At 44.1% G+C, this 27236-nt stretch overlaps 1 protein-coding gene across 11 annotated transcripts in view; it reads left to right on the plus strand.

Annotated features, from left to right (window-relative positions):
• LOC128104485 (protein arginine N-methyltransferase 9-like) overlaps positions 1-27236 on the plus strand; it is a 61048-nt gene that overhangs the window by 13647 nt on the left and 20165 nt on the right. For 10 of the 11 annotated variants that reach the window (XR_008216024.1, XR_008216023.1, XR_008216021.1 and 7 more), the window contains 8 exons: positions 508-610; positions 2812-2918; positions 4614-4806; positions 7976-8159; positions 11737-12454; positions 16522-16675; positions 20209-20331; positions 20611-20822. Coding sequence is in view for 6 of the 11 variants with exons in the window: in XM_052729422.1 (XP_052585382.1) it covers positions 508-610; positions 2812-2918; positions 4614-4806; positions 7976-8159; positions 11737-12454; positions 16522-16675; positions 20209-20331; positions 20611-20822 (1794 nt within the window). In the remaining 5 variants the exon portion in view is untranslated. Of the gene's footprint in view, positions 1-507; positions 611-2811; positions 2919-4613; positions 4807-7975; positions 8160-11736; positions 12455-16521; positions 16676-20208; positions 20332-20610; positions 20823-21604; positions 27060-27236 lie in introns of those variants that run through there. The other variant, XM_052729426.1, reaches the window with a different exon arrangement.

The raw sequence follows: 27236 nt of genomic DNA on the forward strand, positions 1-27236 counted from the left end.
AAGGGTCATTGATGGTAGAGAATCTGGATGTATTCCCTCCCTGATTTGCTTTTGCTTTTTTAGTGCAGGGTTTCAAGTAGCCCAGGCTAGCTTCAAACCCACGACATAGTCAAAGATTACCTTTAACTTCTGCCTGATCCTTTTGTCTCCACATCCCAAGTTCTGGCTGGGAGAAAAACATTTGTCTGGAGTGTTAGAAGCTCAGTGTTTGATGTTAAGGAAGGGACTAGTAAAGATGTGGGTACCAGTTACTCTTAAGGACTTAGGCAGTGAATGAGAGTCTGAGAAGGCAACCCCTTTATACCTAGAGCAAGGAAAGGGAGCTGATGTAGAGGAGAGGAGCCCAAGGGACACCAGGATTCGGGGGAAGATACTAAAATAAAATGTATCAGAAAAGTTTACATAGGGATTTTCTATAACATGTTTGCCTTTTTCTCTTGTCTTGACAGCTTTATATAAATAGCATGTCATTTTACTTACATGTATCTTTAAAACATCATTCTATAGAGTGTCCCTAGTTGTAACAGAAACTGTGGATGCAGGTGTGTTTGGAGAAGGAATTGTGGAGAGTTTAATTCATGCATGGGAGCATTTACTTCTGCAACCAAAGGTAAGCTATGTGAAAACACTCAATTTTCAAAAATCTGATTAAGAATTTATTATTTCAAGAGGCCCAAGAATGTTCGCAAGACTGGAAATATATCAGAGTATGTCTGTGTACCTGAAAAGAAACCAGAGAAAGCATTCAACAGCAGTGTAACACAGTTCGCACCGCATGCACCAGTGAGGTACAGCGGTGTAACACAGTGCGCACCGCGTGTACCAGTGAGGTTTACGGATAAGAGTTCAATGAGAAGGGAGTCGTATGAATGAAGTTATTTGTGGAGGGAATGACTAAAATTCTTGAGTGTAGTTGTTGGAGAGGGAAGTACTTTGAATCTTACAGTGTTAATGCTTGGAATTTTGGCAAATCTCTAGAAAAGAGGGTAGTAATACTAGCTCGGTAATATTTTAAGGTACTCAGTGAGTTAAGGCTACTAGACAGAACACTGAACTCCTCTGCTATAGCCCATGTGCCGTATGTATAGTACAGTTCATTCACTGTATACATTGGCTGTATCAGGGGACTTGAATAAAATCCACTGTTTATAGAAGATGATATGTATTTAACATGGAACAGCAGTTTATTTTTCAAATAGATAATGACCTTGATGTTTTTCTTTTTTCTTGAACTTGGTGCCTCACACATGGCCAGTGTTCTCTACTGCTGAGCTCTATGTCATCTGCTTTTTTTTCTCCTGTTTTTTGAATATGTATTTACTTTTCTGTTTGAATGTTTTGCCAGTGTGTGCCTGTGGAGTGTGTGTGTGCCTATTGAGTGTGTGTGCCTGTGGAGTGTGTGTGCCTTTTGAGTGTGTGTGTGTGTGTGTGTGTGCTGTGGGATGGTCTGTATGTCAAATGTGTTGCTGATTGGTCAATAAATAAATCACTGATTGGTCAGTGGCCAGGCAGGAAGTATAGGCGGGACAAGGAGGAGAATAGAGCTGGGAAGTGGAAGGCTGAGTGAGAGAGACACTGCCAGCTGCCATGATGAGAAACAGCATGTAAAGATGCCGGTAAGCCACGAGCCATGTGGCAAGGTATAGATTAATGGATATGGATTAATTTAAGCTAAGAACAGTTAGCAAGAAGCCTGCCACAGCCATACAGTTTGTAACCAATATAAGTCTCTGTGTTTACTTGGTCGGGTCTGAGTGGCTGTGGGACTGGCAGGTGAGAGAGTTTGTCCTGACTGTGGGCCAGGCAGGAAAACATTAGCAACATGTGTGCCTGTGGAGTGTGTGCACCTATTGAGTGTGTGTGTGTGCCTGTCGAGTGTGTGTGCACCTATTGAGTGTGTGTGTACCTGTGGGAATTGTGTGTGCCTGTTGAGTGTGTGTGTGTGCCTGATGAGTGTGTGTGTGCCTGTGGGATGTGTGTGTGTGCCTGTTGAGTGTGTGTGTGTGCCTGTGGGATGTGTGCACACCTGTTGAGTGTGTGTGTGCCTATGGGATGTGTGTGTGCCTGTTGAGTGTGTGTGTACCTGTGCAATGTGTGTGTGCCTGTTGAGTGTGTGTGTGCCTGTTGAGTGTGTGTGCCTGTGGGATGTGTGTGTGTGCCTGTTACATGTGTGCAGTGCTTGTGGAGGTCAGAAGGCATTGCATCCTGTGGGCCTGGAGCTAGAGATGGTTGTGAGCTGCTTGTGGTGCTGGGAATTGAACCTCGGTCCTCTGCAAAAGCATCCAGTGCTCTTAACCTCTGAGTCATCTCTCCAGTCCCTCCATTTTTGTTTTTGTTTTGTTTTCAAGACAGAATTTTTCTATGGAGCCTGGCAGTCCTGGAGCTCTACCTATAGACCAGGCTGGCCTTGATTGCAGAGATCTGCCTGCCTCTGCCTCCCTAGTGCTCGGATTAAAGACATGTGCCACGATCACTGGGCTCTTTTTTTTTTTTCATTAAATTGTATCCTGAACTGATACAGTTTTACACCTCTCTACCTCTTTGTACTTGTATTCTAAACATTAAATAACATATGTATTTATATATACACACACAAAACAGTGAAAATACTTTTTAAAGGAAAAATTCCTTAGCCTGCACACACACACACGCACGCACGCACGCACGGACACACACACACACACACACGCACACAGTCGCTCTCTCTCTCTCTCTCTCTCTCTCTCTCTCTCTCTCTCTCTCTCTCTCTCTCTCTCTCTCTTCTTTCTCTTATTTGTACATGGAATGATGTGACTTTTGTTATATTTTCAGACCAAAGGAGAAAATCGAAATTGTGGACAGTATGGGAAAGTTATCCCAGCAAGTGCTGTTATATTTGGGATGGCAGTAGAGTGTGCAGAGATCCGAAGACACCACAGGTGAGTGGCTAGAGGGACACTCTAAGCCGGGCAGTGGTGGTGCATGCCTTTAGTTCAGCACTGAGGGAGTGCGGGTGCTGGCAGAGGCAGGTGGATCTTTGATTTCGAGCCCAGGAACTTACAGAGCAAGTTCAGGACAGCCGGGGCTACACAGAGAAACCCTGACTCAGAAAGCCTCCCTCCAACCCCCCCCCCCCCAAAAAAAACCCCAAAACTACTACTTCAAGACTTAGTGCGTGTTTATGTTTAGTCTTACTTATTTTAAGAAGAACTCCAGGATTAAACCCAGCTCGCTCGCCCTTCCTTCCTTCCTTCCTTCCTTCCTTCCTTCCTTCCTTCCTTCCTTCCTTCCTTCCTTCCTTCCTTCCTTCCTTCTTTTCTTTTTTTTTGGTTTTTTTGAGACAGGGTTTCTCTGTGTAGCTTTGCGCCTTTTCCTGGAACTCGCTTTGGAGACTACGCTGGCCTCGAACTCACAGAGATCCGCCTGCCTCTGCCTCCCAAGTGCTGGGATTAAAGGCGTGCGTCACCACTGCCCGGCCCAGTTTTTTCTAAATGGAAATTGTTTTCATACAGCTCACTGTCGTTTAACTGTGTGAGAAGTTTGTATAGAAAAATACTAAGTTCAGATTGATTTCAATTGAAGGATTCAAGTAAGGATTTCCAGTGTGAAGATAAATTTTAGTATTGGTTTTCTTAGTAAGTTCATTAATGCAGTGATTGGGCAGAATGGAATTTTAAATCATTCAAAGATGTCTCCTTCTTGTGTAAAGGTAACATAAAGATATTTTAGGTAGTGTTGATGAATAAAGGAAAGAAATAAAAATCACCCTGAACTGATTAGCAGTCTATAGCTACTGCTCATCTTTGTTGTGAATTGTTCATTAATCTTTGTTCATGTTACAGGGCAATAGTAAAAATGGTTAGAGGTTGGTAGGCACAAGGATACCAGACAGACAGACAGACAGACCCCAGCTACCAAGTTGTTTGAAGGGGGATGTACTGGTTGACTGTCAACTCTATGTCTATAAATGCCTCGGTGTGTCAATTTAATTCATTAAAGAATACCAATAGATACAGTCATGTGAGACAGTGTCCTCAGTCACCCTGGCTGTTGACTGCTCCTATTGTGGGGGTGTGGCATGTAGTGTGGTTTTGATTTCATTGCTTTGGTGATCACTGATGCTCTTATGTTGTTTGGTTGTCCTCTTGGGTGAAGTTTCGGTGTTTGTTCATTTTTGTTTGTCTTCTGTTAACCTGCTGGAATTCAGGTGTACATTTGAATATGAATCGTTGGTTGACTATGTGTTGTAAATATTTTCCTTTTTAAAGTTTTTCAGTCTTTATTTATGCATGTGTGTTTGTGTGACTGTCTGCCATGTGTATGTGGTGTCTGTAGGACATAAGAGTGTGTTACATCCCCTGGGTCTGGGGTTACAGGTGGTGTGTGCTGGGAGTCAGACTGGGAGTCAGGACCTCTGCAGGAACAGCAGCCGTCTCTCCGTCCTGCAAAGCTGTTCATTTTAATACAGGCTTCGTCATTTGTTCCTCACGTGATTGTGTGTGTTTATAACTGAAGAGATCTGCGGCTTTGCGGGCTTACTTCACGTTTATATTTTCTCAACTGTTAGATAATGATTGTGATAATTAAAAAAAACAGCCCATCTTTTACCTCTCCTTTTCTTACACTCTTACCAGGGTGGGCACTACGGACATTGCTGGTGTCCATTTGCCAGCAAATGTGAAATTTCAGAGCCCAGCCTACTCTGCTGTAGATAGTGGAGAAGCAGTTGAACCATATACAACTGAGAAGATGAGTCGGATCCCTGGAGGGTATTTGCCTCTGACAGAGTGCTTTGAAATTATGAAAGTGGATTTCAACAGTCTTCAGGTAAAACAAATCAAGAAGTTAATTCTTTGTCTCTTCTCCACCCCCCATCCCAGACATGGTTTCTCTGTTTAGCAGTCCTGGCTGACCTGGAACTCACTTTGTAGATTAGGCTGGCCTGGAAATCATAGACATCCGCCGGCCTCTGTGGTGTGCTACCATGCCCGGCCCTTAATTCTTACTTTCAAGAATTTTAAGAATTTCCTAAATTGTTTCATGTAATGTATGAAGTCTTACCTTTTTTTTCCCTTTGAAGTGTTACTTTTTGTTTTGTTTTGTTTTATTTTATTTTTTTAAATTTTTTTCAAAACATGCTTTCTCTGTGCAGACCTGTCCTGGAACTCCTGCTGTAGACCAGGCTGGCCTCGAACTCAGAGATCCACCTGCCTCTGCCTCCGCCTCCTGAGTGGGTGCTGGGTTAAGGGTGTACGCCATCACCAGTACTGCCCAGCTGTGTCTTACTGTTTGAATGTACATGAAGTTCTACTTAAGAAGAAATGATTAGCAGCAAGTTAAAATTCCCGTTTGAAAAATTCTTTTTAAATGCATGGGAAAAGCTCTCTAGAGTTTGTTGAGAGTCTGCTGTGCTGTGTGCTTTACATGAACATTCACTGTGACCGTAGAAGTAAGATAATGTGTGCTCTTTAGATGAAACTGCTTGCAGTAATAAATTCTGCCATGTTATTATGTATGTAAGTGCAGAGGCAAAAGTTCCAGCCTAGATCATTATTTTTCTCTTTGTCATGGTATTTTCTCAAATAAATGGTTTTCCTTAAAATGAGCAATAATCTAAACCCAATAATCTAAATTTCAGATTAAAGTTGTTAGGGCAGTGTTTCTCAACCTGTGGGTCACGACCCTTTGGAGAGGTGTTGAACGACCCTCTCACAGGGGTCACCTAAGACCATCGGAAAACACAGATATTTACATTACGATTCATACCAGTAGCAAAATTACAGTTAAGATGTAGCAACGAAAACAATTTTATGGATGGGAGTCCACCACAACGTAAGGAACTGTATTAAAGGGTTGCCGCATTAGTAAGGTTGAGAACCATTGTGTTAGGGTAATGGCATATCCCATTTCACCAAGAGCTGAAGGACTCCTGAGACAGAGACATTTACGTCTTTTGTTTTGGGGATGCTAGGGATTGGACCTAGAACCTGGCGTATGCTAGACAAGCCTCTGTACTGCCGAGCTACACTTCCTGCTCGGGGTTTGCCTTTTAAAGCCAGAACAGGCCTGAGGAAGGCCGCCAGGTAGACCGACCTAGTTTGTGTGTGCGTGTGTTGGGGATGATAGGAAGATGTGTGTAAAGTGTCCGAAGAGAACTGTAAAATACATCCCTTCCTACGGTCTTGAAGAAAGAATGGCGTTCATGACATGTGTTCTAGGTTGCGCCTTTGTGAGGTGGGGTGGCAGAAGACTGAAGGAAGGGTGCTTCAGCATGAATTTTGAAAATGGAGTCGAAGCTTCCCCTTTAATTCCCCTTTTCTCGAGGGTGGTGTGCAGCTGTTTTAAGTTTGGTTTTGCGACGTTGAGAGTCCTGTGTTCTAAGGTTTTTTCTAACCAGACACAGTGGTTCAGGGAGTAGTGGGAGTGTGGCTGTTATGTACCCCACAGCTGTTCTTTTACTTACTTTAATAGTTTTTATTTGTTTTTTTCCTTACACACACAAACCTGTGAAGGTTTTAGCTTTAAAAACAGTGTCTGTGTCTTTAACACTTTGAAGGAGGACAGAACAGAAATGCAAAGGCCCCAGTGTCACCTTCTGAAATGGTGTCTCTTCCTGTATCGCTTGTTTGAAGTGTGTGTTCCGGGCTTGCTCTTCTCTCCGTATGTGTGCGTGTGCTCGTGAATACTTTTCCCGAATAAAATGACCCCGTTCTTTGCTGCATGTTTTTGTCTTCCGGCACTACATCACTGGTGTGTTTTCGTCAGTAGTGTGTGTGTGTGTCTGCTGTATGTTTAGCAAATGTGTGATAGTCTGTGATTCCCTAACTGGGCAGGGCGAGACTGGTGGTGATATATTGTGAACCCTAATAAAATTGACTGAGGATCAGAGGACAGAACAAGCCACTAGATTAAACATAGAGAGCCAGGCAATGGTGGCACACACCTTTAATTCTAGCACTCGTGTAGGACGAATTGCTAAACTGTCTTATTAATAAAAGCTCTGAAGCCAGATATTGGGGTAAAAACCTGGGAGATCAGAGGAATAGGAAAAGCCACAGACAATCTCACCTCACTGACACCTCAGTCTCCAAAGAGACCTACTTCCTGTATACCCACGCCTATATGCCTTTCTGCTCTGCCATCTCATTTCCTCTCTCCGCCCAGCTATATCACTTCCTCTTCCTGCCCAGCTCTGTCACTTCCTGTCTGTCTGTACAGACCTCTAAACCTTTATGGTAAGTGCTGGGATTAAAGGTATGTACCACCAAGCCTGGCTCTGTTCCCAGTGTGACCTTGAACTCACAGAGATCCAGATGGATCTCTGCCTCCTGAGTGATAGGATTAAAGGTGTGTGCTACCATTGACTGACCTCTATGTTTACTGTAGTGGCTGGCTTTTTCCTCTGATCCTCAGATAAACTTTATTAGGGTGCACAATATATTGGGGACACAATACATCAAAACACACTCAGGAGGCAGAGATCCATCTGAATCTCTGTGAGTTCAAAGCCACCCTGAACTACATGACATTGACTCAGTCTAGGAGAGAAACAGAACCAGGCAGTGGTGGCACACACCTTTAATCCCAGGACTGGGAAGCACACACAGCCTTTAATGGGTGGGCGGAGAAAGGTATATAAGGCATGAGGAGACAGGAACTAAAGGCTTTTTGGCTGGAGTTCTTTCAGCTGAGGACGCAGAGGCAAACAGTCAGAGGATTTATGGAATTATCGAGGTAAGGTTGGCTGTGGCTTGCTCTGCTTCTCTGATCTTTCAGCTTTCACCCCAATATCTGGCTCAGGGTTTTTTGTTTTAAGAACATTTAAGATTCAAACAAGAAAGACTGTGAACTTTGAGAATCGGTTTCAGGTATGACATTGAGGGAAATACATATTCGATTTATAAAACCTTCTTATTCTTTTTTATCATTTGAATTTTTTGGCTCCTTACTAATTTCCTAAACTCTGTTCTCTTACCCATTTTACATTACTGTTCAGGAATTAAAGGGTCTTGCAGCTAAAGAGCCGCATCCTCTCAGCATTCCTGCTGTTAAAGAAGGCCTGCTGGATGCTGTTATGGTTTGGTTTGTTCTCCAGCTGGATGATGAGCACAGTCTGTCCACAAGTCCTGGTGAGGAGACCTGTTGGGAACAGGCTGTTTATCCAGTACAGGCCCTTGCAGGTAAGTATTATCTCATTAAAAAAATTGGGGGGCTGGAGAGATGGCTCAGTGGTTAAGAGCACTGGCTGTTCTTTCAGAGGACCTGAGTTCAATTCCTGGCACCCACATGGCAGCTCAGAACTGTCTATACCCATAGTCCCATGGGATCAGAAAGCCTCTTCTGATGTGCAGACATACATGCAGACAAAATATCCATATATATTTTTAAAAAATGCATAAATAAATCTTAAAAAAAATTTTAAACCAAACCCCTCCCCACCAAAAACCAATTAAACAAAATTTGTTGCTTTAATCTAAGTAACTGAGTCACTGACCAAAGAGAAATAAAGAATCCTTTGCAGATGAAATTTTCAGCAAAAGAATATTACTTAAATATTTCAGAATTATAAATGTCTTTGCTCAAAAGTAAATATAAGTAACTAATACATAGTTAAGAAGAGAGACTAAAGCCAGCTGTGGTGGTACATGCCATTAATCACAGGACTGGAAGGCCTCAGAGGCAAGCAGACCTCTGGGAATTCACGGCCTGTCTGGTCTATATAGCAATGTCTAGGCCAACCTTGGCTACACACTGAGACCCAGTCTCAAAAAATAATAAGAGAGAGTCAATCATTACCCGGGAAGTGGGAGAGGGCCTGAGAGTTCCTGGAGGTGGGGTTGAGAGTGCATATGATCAAGAAGTGTTGTTTATGTGTATGAAATTGTCCAAGAGTAAATAAAAGATATTCTGTTAAAAAACAAAAATAATGTGTACAGAGTCACACACCTTTAATCACAGCACTCTGGAGCCAGTTCAGAGCCAGCCAGGTTTACATAGTGAGGCCCTGTCTCTAAAGAAATAAATTAAAATTTAAAAATTCCTCTGTTGCATGCTCCTTAGCTGTAACTCTCATTAATCATCTCATAGTTTTAAGTATTAGTTGTCAGTAGATGAAAGAAACTTTACTTTAAAAAACAAACAAACAAACCAGAAACGAATCACGTCACGAATTTGCCTGTCGACCTTGCTTAGAAACCATGATAATTAACGTTTGAATTTTATTATAAGTGTTTCTCAAGTGAGTGCTGCTGCTGCTTCTCCTCCTCCTCCTCCTTCTTCCTCTTCTTCTTTTTCCTCTTCCTCTTCTTCTCCTCCTCCTCCTCCTCCTTCACCTCCTTCTCCTTCTCCTCCTTCTTCTTCCTCTTCTTCTTCCTCCTCTTCTTCCTCTTCCTCTTCTTCTTCCTCCTCCTCCCCCTTCCCCTCCTCCTTTCTTCTTCTTCTTCCTCCCAAAAGGGGTTAGGAAAGTATTAAGTGAGGGAGTACTTAACTCCTGGTAACATTTGTAGAGCTATTAAGTAAGGGAGTACTTAACTCATAGAGAACCCGATGACATTTATAGAGCCCAAGTCCTAAGAATGTATGTTGTAGGCTGGAGAGAGGCTCAGTGGATAAAGGTGCTTGCTGCCAGTCCTGATGACCTGAGTTTGATTTCTGGAACCCACACAGTGGGAGAGAGAGCTGACTCACCCAGGTTGTCCTCTGATCATGCCAGGGCATGTGCATATGCCCTCCAGTAAACACATAGAGACATTAAAATCTACACAGTCCTGCAAGTACAAAATCTTGCACTTTTAAGAGAATTTGGAGATCTGCAAACTTCCCTGGGGAAAGTTTATATTAAAGGTATTTTCTATTTAGGAAAAGAAAACGGTTTATAGCAGTTTGATGGGTTTCCATGTTTTTTGCAGTTAGATACATAGAAAACTACCCATTTAAAGCAGTAAGGAAGTACATGTCTGTGTAGTCTCTATCAGGGATCTGATTCACCAGGCCAGTGAACTGTGAAATCTGTAGTCTGAAGATTTGGATACAGATCTTGGTTCTCCTGTTGAATGACTTTGCTGGCAAAGCTCTTTTATTGGGTCATATCTGAAACTAGGACAATGCTGTCTACCCTAGAGTGGTGGAGGAATGATAAGACATGGAAGTGAAAAAGCTTGGCTCTCAACAAGTTACATTTTAAAATCTGTATTCATTTATTTTCATTTTCTTATGGTAATTTAAATATCCCTTCAAGGATCCTCAGGGAAAGGCTATTTAAATGCTTAAACATAAAAATAACGACTTTGGTTTTTCATTTCTAATTGTTTGTAGTCTGTCTGTGATGTTTGAGGTGTTTTGGGGGAGTGCACTTGCATGCATGTGTCAGAGCACAACTGTTTGCTTCTACTCACTTGATTTCAGGCATTGAACTCAGGTAGTTAGGTTATGAAGCAAAATTTATGGGCTCAAGCAATCTTTCTGCCTCAGCTCCCCACTATCTGGTGCTATGGGTGTGTGCCACCACACCTGGGTGCAGACTGTGTTTTCTTTTCTTTTTTTTTTTTTTTTTTTGGTTTTTCGAGACAGGGTTTCTCTGTGTAGGTTGGCGCCTTTCCTAGAACTCACTCTATAGCCCAGGCTGGCCTCGAACTCACAGAGATCCGCCTGGCTCTGCCTCCCAAGTGCTGGGATTAAAGGCGTGCGCCACCACCGCCCGGCCGAGACTGTGTTTTCATCTGGCTCTAGGGCTGAAGAGACGAGTGGCAGTTACACATGGTGGCTTAGCAGTGGACCACGTGGAAACTCAGAAAGGAGCCCAGTACAGTCCTTACTGCAGGACTTAGCCTTCCCTTAAACTGGGACCTTCCTAAACATGCAAATTTCCAAATGCTTGACGACTAGCAGATACCATTGTGCCGAATGCTTTCGTTCTTTTGGAAATTACCTTTAGAGAAAAGAATGTCTCTTTAAGAATGTCTATTTAATGAGGCTAGATATTGATCCCCGAATTTCATCTATCTTTGCTTATAGACAAATCCTCTTTCTATCTCCATGTTTTCCTCAGTTTGGCAGTACATCTACTGATCATAGTAAAAACAAAGAAAAACTAAGAAGCTGGGCTTTGTAGTACATGTCTGTCATCCCAACACGTAGGAGGTAGAGGGAGGAAATTCAGGAGATCCAGGTCAACTTTAGCCACAGGGCAAGTTTGAGGTACGGTTCAGTTGCAGCAAGGGACCCTAGCACTTTGGAGATGCCAGTATCATGGGATGACTGCCAAGAACAGCAGCAGCCATGGAGTGGACCTGGTCAGAGCTTAAGTTGACAAGGGGACAGTTGTGTTTTATGTCAACGTCACATAAGCTAAAGTCATCTGAGAGGAGGGACCCTCAAATAAGAAAATGACGCCTCCATAAGATGGAGCTATAGGTGACCCTGTAGGGCATTTTTATAATTAGTAATTGATGGGGGAGGGCCCAGTCCATTGTGGGTGGGGCTACCCCGGGCTGGTGGTTCTAGGTTCCATAGAAAGGAAGTTGAGCAAGCCATGGAGAGTAAGCGGTTAAGCAGCACCCCTCCATGGCCTCTGCATCAGTTCCTGTCTCCAGGTTCCTGCCCTGACTTCCTTCAATTATGGACTATAATGTGGAAGTGCAAGCCAAATAAATGCTTTCCTCCCAAACTTGCTGTTGATCATGGTGTTTATTACATACAGCAATAGAACCCCTGACTAAGACAATCAGTTATGTATATTTTTCTTTCTTACTAATGCAGACTACTGGATAAAGCCTGGGGACCATGTGACAATGGAAGCATCTTGTCAGGACTGTTACCTGAGAATCCAGAGCATCAATATTCTGAATTTGGAACATGAAATGGAAGTTATAAAAAATTTTACCAAGAGTGAAGACTTGCTCTCTCTAGGGAATGAGGCTCTGCTCTGCAGTGCTCTAGCTAACCTTCAGACCAGTAGAGCAGATGCTCTGGAGCAGACCTGTGTGTTAGAACCTACAGAGATTGCTTTGCTCAATAACATTCCATATCATGAAGGCTTTAAGATGGCGATGAGGAAGGTGTTGTCTTCACTGGCCCCAGAGAAGCTGTGGCAGCCTGTGGATCCTCCTGGTCAGGATACTGAGATGAACTCTGGAAGTGGACAGAGCTCAATTGCGCCGAGCACCTCTGACCCTTTCTATGTGTTGGATGTGTCTGAAGGCTTCTCTCTTTTGCCTATAATTGCTGGAACACTTGGTGAGGTTAAGCCCTATAGTTCTGTGGAGAAAGACCAGCATTGTGTCACTTTGGACCTCATATCTGAAGCCAATCACTTCCCTAAGGAAACACTTGAGTTTTGGCTGAGACATATAGAGGATGAAGCTGCTGTGTTGCAAAGGCCCAAATCAGACAAATTGTGGAGCATAATTATATTAGATGTCATTGAGCCATCTGGGCTCATTCAGCAGGAAATAATGGAAAAAGCTGCAATATCCAGGTAAAACAAAAACCATAAAATTGAATGGGGGATTTTGGGTTCAAAAGTCACTTTTTTTTTGTTTTGTTTTGTTTTTAGTTTTGTGGGTGATAGGGGTGAGATGATTGTCTTTCTGTCTAACTGTTCCTGACATAGGAGTTTGTTCTGCTGAGGGCTTCTGACAGGTCTGGGGTAGAGACTAGTTGCCAGGTTAGATTTTCCTCTTCTGAAATGGAGTTAATGACCAGTGACTAAGACCTCGGGGAGCTCTGTGTGTCCCTCTCCCATAAGGAGCTATTTCTTCCTCTCACCCATCTTTTGCTCTGGTACTCCTGATGACAGCTATGCAGGCACTTACCCTACACTGTACCAAGCAGTTCCCCAGCAGACACTAACTGGGTGTTGTTTAGTTCTGTTCAGTTCTGGTCCTGCTCTCTGGAGGTAGGCAGAACCTACAGGACAGCCACAACTTCAGAAGTCAGGTGCATCTTGTAGGTTGTCATCTGTATTTCTAAACCACCAGGTACAAATTGAAGGTCCCCTCAGTTTATAAAACCCTCTTCAGATTTGGATGAATTTGCTGTAGCAGCTCCTAGGACTTAGGAAAATGTTGGCTTAGATTAACTTATTCTAGAGGGTGCAGATGAGGAACCGGGAGAGCTGCAGAGGGTGCGGCCCATGGAAGGTGCAGAGTGTCCATGGTCTTCCTGGACATGCTGAGCTGCACAGAGGCTGTCAGCGCTGTTCCTGTGGGTTTTGAGGGCTCCATGTGTATATGGGCATCACTGGGTATTAGTGATGATTCAGCCTGGCTTTGAGGCCAGGCAGGGAAGTGAGAGAGTCAAGGCCGACCCTGTAGCCACTCCTCCTCCTCCTTCCTAAGAACAAACCCGAGACTCCAGGAGTCCCTAGCCCCTGGCGTGGCCTTGGTATACAGAAGATACTTTCCTGTTCCCTTGACTGTGAGAAGACTCCGTGTTTAGGAGCTTTGTACCAAAAAACCAAGAGAGCAGCAGCACCAAAGCCAAGAGGAGATCAAATACAGAGTTAGTGTCAGTCACCTTTGCCCGCGCGTGTCTCCTGTCGGCCGTTTCTGAGTGGGTCTGTCTGTCTTTCAATTTTTGTTTGTTTGTTTATTTTTCCGAGACAGGGTTTCTCTGTGTAGCTTTGGTGCCTGTCCTGGATCTCACTCTGTAGATTAGGCTGGCCTTGAACTCACAGAGATCCACCTGGCTCTGCCTCCCGAGTACTGGGTTTAAAGGCGTGTGCCACTGCCGCCCAGTGTCTTTCAAATTTTTTTAGATGTGTTTATTTTAAGTGTGTTTTGCCTGCATGTATGTATGTGTACCACATGTGTGCCTGGTGCCTGGAGAGATCAGAAGATGACATTGGATCCCCTGGAACCGAAGTTAACAGATGGTTGTGAACCACCACATGGGTGCTGGGAATTGAGTTCGGGTCCTCTGCAAGAGCAGCAAATGCTCCTAACAGCTGAACCATCTCTCCAGCTTCCCATTTCTGAGTTTTATCCTTTGTAGTGAGCCAGTACATAGAGGTAATAGGTTTTTTTGTTTGTTTGTTTGTTTTTAGTTCTGTGAGTCACATTAGCAAATTATGAGATGCTTCCCTCAAAGAGGGAATTGTGAATACCACATGTATATCACTGGGTGTGGGATTTAGGATTGGCATCTGAAATGGGCAGCCAGGTGGAACTGAACCCTTTCACTTGTATGATATGGGTAGATAGTGTTAGAATGGACTGGAATCCTAAGATACTCAGCTGACGTTGGAGAATTAATTAATTGGCTGTGTTTTGGAGAAGCCCTCCTTCCAGTTTGGTGTGAGAAGTTTTAATAAATAAGGGAAAGGACTTGTTAAGGTAAAAGTCAAGTTTATGGGCTGGAGGTATGGTTCAGTGGTGGCCAGCTTGCTCTGTTATCCCGGCACTTCAGAGAGAAACTTAATACGATGTCAAGCGCCTGCTAAATGAGTCATTTAAGAACAGTTAAATAACAAGGTAGTGTGCACTGTTATATCATTCTTAGAACTTTCCTTGAGCATCAAGTTTTGGAAAGTTAAAGCAAATGGGCAGAAAATTAACAAGTAAATAAGCCTCTCGTTAGCAGCTCACAAGCTGATAGGAAGGGTTTTGTTGAGGGCTGTGTCACTTTGTAAGAGATAGTTATGTCACTAATTGAGATGGACTGCTGACTTTCCCTCAAACCCAAACAAGTGGTCAGGAACGGCATAGGAGAGCATAGGATCAACAAGTCACAGGCACCTAGATGTAAGGGCAATCAGACGGGTAAGGGTAAGTCATGACCTTGAACTAGGCTGCCCCTCTACTCACTGTGTAAGCACATGGTCGTATGAGCCTAGAGTAAGTCCTGTGTACATGCTTCAACCTAGGAATGGATGCTACCCTGCTCTTCTGTATCTGTCTATAAGTGTTGAGTGTCTTCCTCATTTGCTCTTCACTTTGTTGAGGTAGGGTGTCTTACTAAACCCACAACTTGCTTATTTGGCTAGTCTAGGTTTTGAACTTACACCGAGGATCCCATCTCTACCCCGTCAGTGAGTGCTAGGATTACGGGCAGGCTGCCGTTTTACCTGGGTGCTATGGATCTAAGCTCTGGTCCTCACATTTGAACTGCAGGTTCCTTATCCACTGAATTGTCCCCTGAGCCCCTAAATCTTAATGATCTATTTAGGTAACTTACATAGCAAACATTGAAACATTTATGCACATTATTTTTTAGATATGTACAAACTGGCCAGATGGCTAGTCTGTATTTTTTAAGTAGATCCTTACATCTTTAACTTGGGTGTAAAATTTACTGTGAAAGATACTTGAGGTGATCAGTGCCCACCTCTGTGTAGTCCCTGCTCTGGAAGTTCAAGTAGAAGACATCCCAGAATACTCAGTAAAGACAAGGTTCGATATTTGAAAATGTGACAGATGAGGAATAGTCTCACTGGTCTTAAGACCCTACATTGTCTTATGTTTCTGCTTCCTCTTTATGGCTCAGGTATGAGAAACAAGACTCCACCATAGTTTAAGTGCCCCTAACTCATGTCAGAACGATTTTGCCTTCATAGCTTCCAAATCCTTGGTACAGGAGCACCTGGTACCCCACACGCGGGAAATGCCAGTTTCCCACCAGTCACTTATTTTTTGCTCATAATTCTCTATCCAGGTCCAGCGTACTTAACAAGATACTTTTAAATAACCATAGGCAGTATTGTTTGTTAATACCGTTTTTGTGGGGTTCAAGGGAGAATGGAGTGTGGCAGCGTTAAGTGCAGTTGCATGAGAAAGGGTTTTGTTAACTTTTGTCTCTTTCCTTTCTACGATATTTCTTTCAGTTTACGTATATATTTGCGTTTGGAGAGCTTAATCCTTTACAGTGAATCATTTCAGAGAAGTTACGGAATAGTTCAGAGAACTTAACATTTACTCTGTGCCCTCATGTACTAAGCCATGTGTAGTGTGATATGTGAGACCTTCAGTGTGGCAGCTCTTCACACATAATGATAGCTTGTGGAGCAAGCTTAAGTCCACACATGAAGTTTATTCATGTTTCATATACATCTTATACACAGTCATAAAGCAGTCTGAAGTATTTTTAATGCACTTGTGTTCTGATGGTAGCCTGTTCATTTATTTGTTTGTTTATTGGTCTTTCAAGACAGGGTTTCTCTGTGTAGCCCTGGCTGTCCTGGAACTCACTCTGTAGACCAGGCTGGCCTTGAACTCGGAGATCCACCTGCCTCTGTCTCCTCAGGGCTAGGAATAAAGGCGTGCACCACCACTGCCTGGCTAAAAGTGCTGGATTTTGTATCATTTTGATTTCCACATAGGGATGGTTCCCTATTAATGATTGTGGTCTGTAACTAAGGACTTACCTTAGTCGGTCCAAATTTGACTTCTTGAGCAATTATTTCTAGTGGTTTAAATTTTGAACTACTAGTCAATAATGACAAAGTCCACTAGACTATATATCGTCTACCCTTCACTAATTCATAATTCTTATTATCTATAAAATGTAGGGAATAAAAAGGCTTTCCAATGATTTGCCTTTCTTCAGGTGTTTGTTGCAGTCTGGAGGCAAGATCTTCCCCCAGTATGTGTTAATGTTCGGGATGCTCGTGGAGTCACAGACACTGGTAGAAGAGAGTGCTGTTCAAGGAACAGAGCATACTCTCGGGTTAAACATAGCACCTTTTATTAACCAGTTTCAGGTAAGTGTCTAGAGAACTGTTCAGCCAAGCTGTTAAAGGTATGCACCACCACTGGGCTGTCTTGGCAGTTTTATGTTTTAGTCTGTTTACCCATTTCTCCTCTCTTACAATGATTGTCTCCTCTCTTACATTGGTCGACTACTAGATAACTGTGAATCAATGAAGCAAAATCAGAGGTTGTTCAAAGAATATAGTACATTAAAAACTATTCAGTAGGGCTGGAGAGATGGCTCAGAGGTTAAGAGCACTGACTGCTCTTCCAGAGGTCCTGAGTTCAAGTCCCAGCAACCACATGGTGGCTCACAACCATCTGTAATGAGATCTGGTGCCCTCGTCTGGTGTGCAGGTATGCATGCAGGCAGAACACTGCATACATATAAATAAAAGTTTAAGGTCAATTTGGGTTACAGGAGACCCTGTCTTCAAAATAAAAAGCAAAATTGTTTTTTAAAAAAACTATTCAACAAATGTTTATTTAGCATGTACTACATGCACTGTTTTATTATTTTTGTTTTTTGTTTTTTTTTTTTTAGATAGGGTCTAATGTAGCCCAGAGGGCCTCAATGCCAAGGATAACCTGTTTTTGTCTTCCAAGGGCTAGAATTATAGACACACGTCACCATTCCCAGATTACATGCATGTCTCAGTTACTAGTTCTACAACTTTAAAGTTCCTGACAACAGCACCTAGAGTACGGGTTTGCTTTGGCTCACAGTTTGAGAGAAAGTCTGTCGTGGCAGAAAATTTCCACCTCCATTAGCCTTCTATTAAAAATAAGGTGGAAGAGCAAGTGAAGAAGACACCCAGTATCTACCTCAAATCTCCACCTTTATCCTGTGTGACGTGTGTGCACGTGTGCAAGAGTGTACACATACAGAACTCACGGGCAGCTATGGAGGCCAACCCAGGCAGGCCAGTGCAGGCATGCTAGAAAGAAGCAGGAGCCCCGTGGGTGCTGCAAGTCAAGTACACAGGTGGCCTCAAATCCTCCCTGATGGTACACTCCCTCCAGGGAGAATGAGTCATGCTTCTATCAGTGACAGGCCTTATAGTCCTAATATGTCCAATAGACCACATTAGATTGGGTCAGGAATGTTTCCTTCATAAGAGGCTTGAACTAGAAAACTCAAGAATCTGCTGTCACCATGTACATTGCTGCCAATTCTATGCAAAACAGGTATCTCAATATAAATCAGAGGTGTATGATGGGAGCAGGACCTCTCCATGGACAAGAGATTAAGAGTATGGCCAGCATGATCAACCTTGAGGGGTCCCCGTATCCTCCAGGTGGAGCCATGACCAACGATTCAGCAGGTCTACAGCCAACCCAGAGATGATGGGCCTGGTGACATCAAGTTAACTCTAGCCACTCACATAGATAGCCAGGCAGGGAGATCCCAAGAAAGAATCCACATCCGTGCAAAATACTATTCTACTACAGCCAATGAGAAGACAACGTAAACTGTGTGAGCTCTTCAGGAAATTAATAGTCTTCAAGAGAAGGCAGTGTGCACCACGCGTTTGCCTGCTATGGATAGGAAACCTTTCAACTTCTTCTGTTGTCTCTGACTGTGAAGGAGGGTGGTAGACTGACTCAGGTCATCAAGAACAAAACATGGTGGGAACTTACAATGGGCATACCAGTCAGTGTTGTCAGCCCCTTAGAAAAGCAGTATACCCATAGTCTCTGCCTTGGAGTGCAAGATTAAAGGGCAGAAGACCTTTCACCAGACATTTTTGGAGCTGCTGAGTCCTAGAAGTGCCAGCCTGAGACCCATCCTTGCTTTCCTTCAGGAACACGGCCTATATGGGGACCACAGATTCATTCAACCAGCTGTTCCAATGCAGAAAGAGAGAGCACAAGACCTCCAACTCCAGCATTCACACCATACAGTCAGATACCTTGCTTGCCCTCAGGATCTAGGATGCTATTTCTGATTCCAGAAATGGCATTAAATGACTCCAAACCCTAGATAACTGTCCACTAAGAAAATCCCCAATGTGGTGTGGGTCATATCCCATGGGGCAAATAAGGATCCTTAGGTGGCATCAGAGAGGATTGAACAGTGGCATGATGAAACAACTTGCTTTGTAAAGATGGTTTTGGTGACTGTTAGGAATAGAACAAAGCCAGCTGAAGACACAGTCACAGTGGTGACGCCATGAGAGGTGGTGGCTTCCACTGCAGCCGGAGCCATGTGTGCTCCTGCATGTATTTTAAAAGTTGGAGTTTTAGAGATTGGGTGTGGGGTGTGAGAGAGGAACAGGAATGAGAGTGACTATTTATTGATGTGGGAAACATCAGAGTGATCAGCTGTATTTGTGTGTAGGAGGGGTGGATAAGGAATCAATGAAACTCTAGGCCTAGTTTGTAAATTTAACAGTATCATATAGATGGTATTTAAAACTACAAGACTAGATGGAACATGAGGGGTGTGCGCAAAAAAGGGTTGAGACCTGAATTTAGAGAGCTTGAAAGATGATTGATGGTGACAAGGAAAGCCAGGAGGTTAGGCTGAGAAACACAAGTGGGGAGGGACAGTGTGAGTAGAGCGAGAGGATTTCAGTCCCAGGCAATGAGAAGTGGGAGTGTAGGGTTCTCAGTCACTGGCACAAACAGGAGTAAAGGCAGACAGAAGACTGGAAGTGGTGTGGGCCCCTGAGCTTTTATGAAAGGTTGGATGATTGAGGGCCAGTCGCCACCTTTCACAGACAGGAGAGTAGCTTCTAAGCAGCACTGTCTTTTTCATTTCAAACAAGGAAGGGGCTTGAAAGTGTGAAAGACAGAGATGGATTGCAACTGAGATTGCTGTGTGTGGGGACTCTGAGAGCTTCAGAATCCTGGACCTGACCACAGGTTGGCATGGGGATACCCTGAGTAACTTGAACTTGCAGCCGAGGTTTTGGGAACCATTGCCTTGTAGGGAAGACTTTGTTTTTCAGGATGAATCTGTTCAGATGAGTTTGTGCCCATCCCTTGCTGTTTGTTTGTTTGTTTGAGGCAGCATCTCACTGTGTAGCCTTGGCTGGTCTGAATTCACTGTGTAGGCCAGGCTGGCCTCTCATAAGATGCCCTTGCCTCTTGTCTTCCAAGTGCTGGGATTAAGGGCGTGTGCCACCCACCATGCCTGGCTAAATATTCCAAGTGCTGAGATTAAGGGCGTGTACCACCCACCATGTTTGGCTAAATTTGGCGCCTCTGATCAAACACATTAATATTTACCATTAGATTATTTGCTTATTAGCTCACATATTCTAGGTACAAATGTTTCTGGAATTGTTTGGCCACTTAAAAGTTTAGTGTGTTTTCATTGAGGAGAAAGGCCTGTAGGTAACAAACCGTAGCAAAGTGTTGAGCCTGCCTAAACCTTGGCTTGTTCATTCATCCTGAAAAACTGATCGTGAGGATTCATGCCTTAGGTTGATGCGTAAAATAAACGAGACAATGAAAAGCGTCCTGTCACAAAGAGCTAATTGCAGATAGAGCAGACCCGACTACAGATGATAAAAGTCAGCGTGTACTCTCTCTTCAGGTGCCTATCCGTGTATTTCTGGATTTATCTTCATTGCCATGTATCCCTTTAAGCCAGCCAGTGGAACTCTTAAGATTAGATCTAATGACTCCGTATTTGAACACTTCCAATAGAGAAGTAAAGGTAAGGACAACCACAAATGATCAAACTTGTCACATTCAGAACAATTTACCTTAAGTGAGGGACATCATATTTACATGGTCTATCATTTCCTTTGAAGATTTCAATCTTCTTTTCTAGACAACATGCAAAAATAGACTGAATAAATATTAGTGTCTAAGACTTAGTTATTAAGTTTGAATGGGTGGTTCAATATATTTTTAGTTTTTGTATTCAAATTGATTAAAAAGAGAAAGAAGAATTACTTGCCTTGATGAAATGTTCAAAATTCAATTTCCATAGGTTCGCATTTGTAGATCTGGACAAGTGACCGCTGTCCCATTTTGGTTTCATTTGTGCCTTGATGATGAAGTCAGGCTGGACACCTCAGGCGAAGCCTCCCACTGGAAACAAGCTGCCGTGGTCCTGGAAAATCCCATCCGGGTGCAAGTGGGGGAGGAGCTTGTGCTCAGTGTTGAGCATCACAAAAGCAATGTCAGCATCACAGTGAAGCAGTGAGTGAGACTCTAATCATAAAATGAGTGTGTAAAATCCTTGTCATGGTCAAGAATGGTTAAGGGTGGCTTAAGTAACCATGGCTAATAAAGCACATGGTGACAGCTTTAAAGTGTAGCCTTGTTCTTGCTCTCTAGAAAAGGGTATGTCTTCTGTTTCTTTATATTAGGAAGCCGTTTTGTTGGACTTTGTAGGGATTTAAAAGGTGTCTGCCTCATTGTCGTGTCAGTTAAGCAGATTTTTAAGGTTTTGAGATCTTGGCTTATAATAACTGGGCAACATCTAAAAGTAGGCTTCTACTGAAGGATGGGATGGTTGTGAACCAGAGCATTCTTCTGAAAGAGTGAAGGGCTTAGGAGGAAATGTCCTCAGGAGGCGTTTTTTTCTTCTCTACTTAGGCAAAAAGAAAACTAAACACTCATAGCAAAAAAAAAAAAAAAAAAAAAAAAAAAAAAAGCTTAAAAATGCTAAAGCAGGGGCTGGAGGGGCGGCTCAGCAGTTAAGAGCACTGGCTGCTCTTTCAGAGGAATAGGGTTCAGTTCCCAGCACCCACGTGGCAGCTCACACCTGTCTGTAACTTCAGTTCCAGGGGATCTGACATCCTCATGCAGACATATGTGTAGTCAAAATACCAGTGATCATTAAAAGAAATGCTAAAGCAGAATTTTTCTAAATTTTGATTTGAATGTCTTGTTGCAAAACTTTGTAATATGGGATTTTTTCTCCCCCTCCCCCCACCTTTTGTCGTGTGTCCCCCCCCCCCCCCCCCCCCCCGAGACAGGGTTTCTCTGTAGCATTGGAGCCTGTCCTGGAACTCACTCTGTAGACCAGGCTGGCCTCGAACTCAAAGATTCACCTTCCTCTGCCTCCTGAGTGCTGGGATTAAAGGCGTGCATTATAACCATAAGTTTCTCTGGTCCCGCCCAGCCCAAGTGATAGGTAAACGGCGCTGGTTACCGGTGGAAAAGTCACGAGCCACGGCCATGACTGCCAGAGTTCCAGAGAGCTTTATTAGGAGGGAAAGGGGGTTAGAGAAAGGGGAGTCAGGCCCGGGGGAGGAAGAGATGGGGGGAGCAGAACAGAGAGCAGGGCACAGAGAGCATGTAGGGTCTACATCTGGCTTCTTAAGGTGGCTACATGGTCGCCAGCGCCCCCTGATGACATAAGACGCAAGACCCCGAGCTGCGCATGTACAGGATCTTACATTCTAGACTTTTTGCTTATTATAAAAAGCGAGTGAATAGGAATAGAGGCATCGTTTCTTTCAGAAAAAACTCTTTCCAGCTGACTTGGTGGGTGTTGGTTGGCTCTTAGTGGGGGTAGGGAAGGGGGCCTTTTGATGCAGACAGGCGTCCTGGGATGATGGGCTGTCCTGCTGCCCTGGAGCAGTCCATCCCTCTTGGCTTGGTACTCTGGCCACTTTTGTGTCTGACAGGATGCTGGTGAGACAGAAAAAGGCCTGAAGTAGATCTGACCTGTCCAGATGGATTTAAGATGGTTTTTGGAGCTTGGGAAAAATTTTGAACATGTTATGAAGCAGCCATGAGAAAATTAGTGACCATTGTACTCTGCTTATATTGGTTAGTGTTAATGAGGGAGACAGAGAGATTGGAACATGTTAAGCTTTATCAGAGACAGATCATTTAAGGCTCCTGTTTCCTTTACTAGTTTAGCATCCAGGAGACAGGTGACCAATTGTTGAGAGCATTTAGCAGTAATAGATGGTTATATTAAAGTCTGTTTTTATAGAGCCCAGACACTTTTGGGTCTGGGGGTGCAAATACCTTTTAGCTGTTATAGTTTCTTACTTGATGATCTCTGGACTCCAGTTCTGTGGTGGTCCTGTACCATTAGCTGAGCTGTTAATTAGAAGAGGGAACTGAGAAGAGAAAAGCTTGTGGAATGAGAACTCATTTTTTGGAATTAGGGACAAGGCAGAGATCAGGGCCCTGTCTGTGTCCCTGTGCGTGAGGAGGAGAAGCACTGCTGACAGGTCTGGAGTGAGGCACATGGAGGGAGCATGAAGTGAAAGCTCCTACCTTAGCTGGACAATCTTTCTCATTAAGTAGCCCTGAAAGTGCAATTAAATCTGGTGAGGTGGGTAAGGCTGTCCTCCCTACCCTGACAATAGGGAAATAAGGAGAGATGGGACCCCAAAACTCCCAGGACTGGGTTAGTGACTCAGCTGCATTCTGGGTTCCCTGTGAATGAGCCTGTGGCCAAGCCTAGGTCTGCTGGAGCTCTTTGTCCCTCTGCCTCTTAGTGCCTGGTCCAGTCAGCTGACCGGTTGTCTTTCTAGGTGGCCCTCTGAACAAGGCTCAATTGATGGCCTGGCAGGGCACGCACTAGCCCACATGGCCTTTTTCCCCCCTGCACTTAAAACAGGGACCCAGCGGCTTTCAGGAGCCAGTGTGTGCCAGCACTTGGCAATTCTGTTCTCGGGCTTTGTCATCTCTCCCCTGGTACACCTTAAATGCCACAGATGAAACTTCCGCCTGTGGGGTCAGGAGCCTTGCTCTCCAGATGCTTAAGTTTTAGTCTTATGTCAGGGAGGTCTGGGGGACAACATACCGATTTTCCTCCGTGTCTTGAATTTTTTTTTTTTTTTTTTTTGATGTCTGCTGGCTTGAGGACAGCTTTAGGAAGACCCGCCAGGAGGCAGGATGTGAACTGATCGTAAACTTATTTGCATGTATCCTAGCCCAATTTTAGACCTGTCTGTGCCTCTCACGGCAGCTTGAGAACGAGTGGGAGGAGTTAGGGTGAGTTAAAGCCCACCCAATACCGGAGAGCAGAAAGCAGAAGTCAGATAGGCAGAAGTGGTTGCACATGACAGAGAAAGAATCAGAAATGGGGAGGGAGAGGGACTCCAGAGCTGTGGTAGAAAGCTTGGGGATAAGGTAACTTTTCATTTGCCTATTCGCTGGCAGAAGTTAGATAATTCCCATGAAGCTGTTGTGCAGGCAAATTTCCTGGTATCCACCCCTATGTCCCATGGCTGCAGCCAAGAGAGAGGAAAAAGAAAAAATAACGAACCAGGATCAGACTCCAATCCCAGGTGTCCCTGAGGTAGGAGAAGGATCTATGAATCAGCCCAAGTTACTCCCACCTTCATCAAGAGAGGAGTAAGGACTGGGAGCATATGCAGCACATGGATCCCCCAGGGGTCTGACAGCATTGACCTCGTCAAGAGAGAGAATGAGTTGGGGCCAGCATAGGCCGAGGACCCCCTGGAGGTCTGGCACAAGGAATATAGCTCAGACTGCAGTCGCTGAAACAGCAGGGGAACTCGCCAATCGCATGTGTAGTAGAGGGAGGAGACGCGGTGGCGGTCATGGCAGTGAGGACAGTCCTGACGTGGTACTCTGCGGTGGCAGTAGTGGCGGGCAGTCACAGTTCCTCAGTATAGGCTTCTGAATGCTAGCCCCAGACGCAGAGTGCACAGAATTTCCTATCCGAGTAACGGCAGCAAATGATAGGTAAACGGCGCTGGTGGAAGAAAAGTCATGAGCCACGGCCATGACTGCCAGAGTTACCGAGATCTTTATTAGGAGGGAAAGGGGGGGGAGAGAGAAGGGAAGCAGGCCTGGGGGGAGGAAGAGATGGCAGGAGCAGAGCAGAGAGAGCACTTGGGGTCTGCAACCGGCTTTTTAAGGTGGGTACGTAGTCATCAGTACTCCCTGATGACATAAGATGCAAGACCCTGAGCTGTGCATGTACAGGATCCTAACACCAGGTCTCACAGCCACTTATAAAATAATCATTCAGAGGCTTAATATTAATTGCAAATTATATGGCCTGTGGCTCAGGCTTCTTGCTAGCTAGCTCTTATAACTTAACTCAACCCATGACTATTATCTATGTATCATCACCATGTGTTCTGTGGCTTTATCTGTGCCCCATTACATGTTGCTCCTTGGACGACGGTTTGGCGTCTCTCCCCCGCACACACTCTCTTTTCTCCTCTCACTGTCTCTCGTGGATTTTCCCACCTGGCTCCATCCTGCCCTGCCATGGGCCAATGCAGCTTTATTTGTTAGCCAATGGGAGCAGCACACATTCACAGCATACAGAAAGAGATCCTATGGTAGTGCACCACCACTGCCCAGCTATGGGATCCCATTTTTAATTGTTGGCATTACTTCCTGAGTGATCCGAAAGTCTCTTCAGAAAGTCCTTGCCCATGTCTGCATCTTGAAGTGCTTTCCCTACTTTTCATCTTGCTCCTCTTTGTCCCCATCTCCTCTCTCTCTCTCTCTCTCTCTCTCTCTCTCTCTCTCTCTCTCTCTCTCTCTCTGTTTTTCTCTCTCTCTCCCCTCTCTCCTCTCTCTTCTCTCTCTTCTCTCTTCTCCCTCCCTCCCTCCCTCCCTCTCTCTCTCTCTCTCTCTCTCTCTCTCTCTCTCTCTCTCTCTCTCTCTCTTCTCTCTCTCTCTCTCTCTCTCTCTCTCTCTCTCTCTCTCTCTCTCTCTCTCTCTCTCTCTCTCTTCCCCCCCAGGGTTCAGAACAGATGCTACAAGCGGCTGAGGATTCTAATCTGAAGGATATAAATGAATCTGTGCACACTGAGTTCTTTAGTCCATTCACTTTATTCTTCTAAGTCAATTCTATCTACACAGTTTCTTTTCTGTTCTCATCCTTAGCTCCTCTCGGTCCCTCCTGCTCTCAGTCCCTTCTGCTGTTCTCTCATCCCTATCTAGTTCTTTCCGTCTCCGTCCTCATCTTTGTTCTTCTCCGTCTATTCCCCCAGTGCTCTCAGAGAACCAGTATATATACACATGCAGTAATTCTTTGGCAAAGCAACAGTAGTCTTGAAGATTTCAGGGTCGCAGAGAGAGGTGATAAGGATCCACACATAAAGCAATTAATTGTCAGCTTCCAATTACAACCCCAAAGAGGAGTGACTGAAGGGGAGTTCTCTGGTAGGGTCAACTGAAGGCTAAGATCAGTTAGGGAATCTAGGAATAGCACCTGGCTGAGGAGGAGTTAAAACTTAATTTGCACAAGAAAGAAGCTTGGTACCTATGCCAGCCTGGCCTTGATGGCAATCTCCTTGGGTCAGTGGGAAGTAACTGCCTTAACTCAGTAACTAGCAAATGGCTAAAACATCATCCCAGGAATGTGAGCAGTAAATCTCTTAAGTTAGGGTCTTGTATAAATAACCCAGGGTGAAGGTAAGGAGTTGAGGATTTAATTGCCAGTGGTTATTTTCTCTTATCTGTAAGTGAGATGAGCTAATGTTTATCTATGTGCAGTTTTGTCTTTGGAAAAAGGTATCTTTGCTGAAATACTTTTGTCTGGAGAATGGCCGTGGCCAGATATATGTTAGTAAAAATAAACACAGCTAGGGACAACTGTCCAATTACCCCAAATGTATAGGGAACGTTGTGCCCAAGATTGAGATGCAGTCATGAGATTACATGTACACATTACATGGAGATGCACGGTAAATGGGGAGAATCATAGATGTTATTACACAAGAGGTTTACAACAAGAGACAGCCAGTTCATTCCAAAGGCAGTAACTCCATAATGCCCGTGTGATGGTTTCCTCTAACAGAACCCTCGGTTCTGATAGGTTGACCTTCTGAACTCTAGTTGTCACTGCTGTTTACTCCATGGACTTTCGCTACCAGCCGCTCTCAATAGGATTAATTTGTGACTTTATTTGACTTAAAAATTTTATTTACATGTGGTTTGTGCATGTGAGCATGTATGTGCTTGTGTGCACACATAACATATATACACAAATGCTGAGCCTGATACTGGTGTCTCTCTCACTCTTCATTTATTGAGGTGTGTTCTCTTGCTGAAGCCAGAGAGCACCAATAACGAATAGTCTTATCTAGCCAGTTTGCCTTGGGGATCCTGGCTCTTCTCCAGAGTTTGGGGATTACAGAAAATCACAACTGTCTGGCTTGTTTGTGAGTGCTGCGGTTCAGTACTCTATCCTGCTACTTGTGTGGCAAGTACTTGATCCACGGAGCCAACTTTCCACCCTCTATTCTTTGACTTTACATCTAGTAGGTTTTGTTTAATGGAATGGGTGCACAGAAGTTTAGAATTGATAGATTGTTGCTGTCGATAAAATGACTTTTCTTATACCTTTTGGCTGTCTGGCTCTTGTTTATAGTTCCATTTGTTTGGAGCACCATTTCCACCCTCTCAGCTCATGGTACCATCTGTTTATACTGGTGGCACATTTCTTGGAAACAACAAATAAATGGATCCTTCCTTTGACCCCAAAGGGCTGGTCTGTGTCTTTGATTGTGGAATTGGGAACATGACTGTTCAGGGTTGTTATTGCGAGGATACACATTGATCCTGTCACTCTGTAGTGTTTGGTATTCTCATCTTATTTATTTGACTACATTCACAGTATCTGTATTGTCCATAGCCTCTTGGGTGTATTTATTT

The sequence above is a fragment of the Peromyscus californicus genome, unplaced genomic scaffold, assembly GCF_007827085.1.
Source record: "Peromyscus californicus insignis strain IS unplaced genomic scaffold, ASM782708v3 Scaffold_8__1_contigs__length_139910024, whole genome shotgun sequence".
NCBI lineage: Eukaryota > Metazoa > Chordata > Mammalia > Rodentia > Cricetidae > Peromyscus > Peromyscus californicus.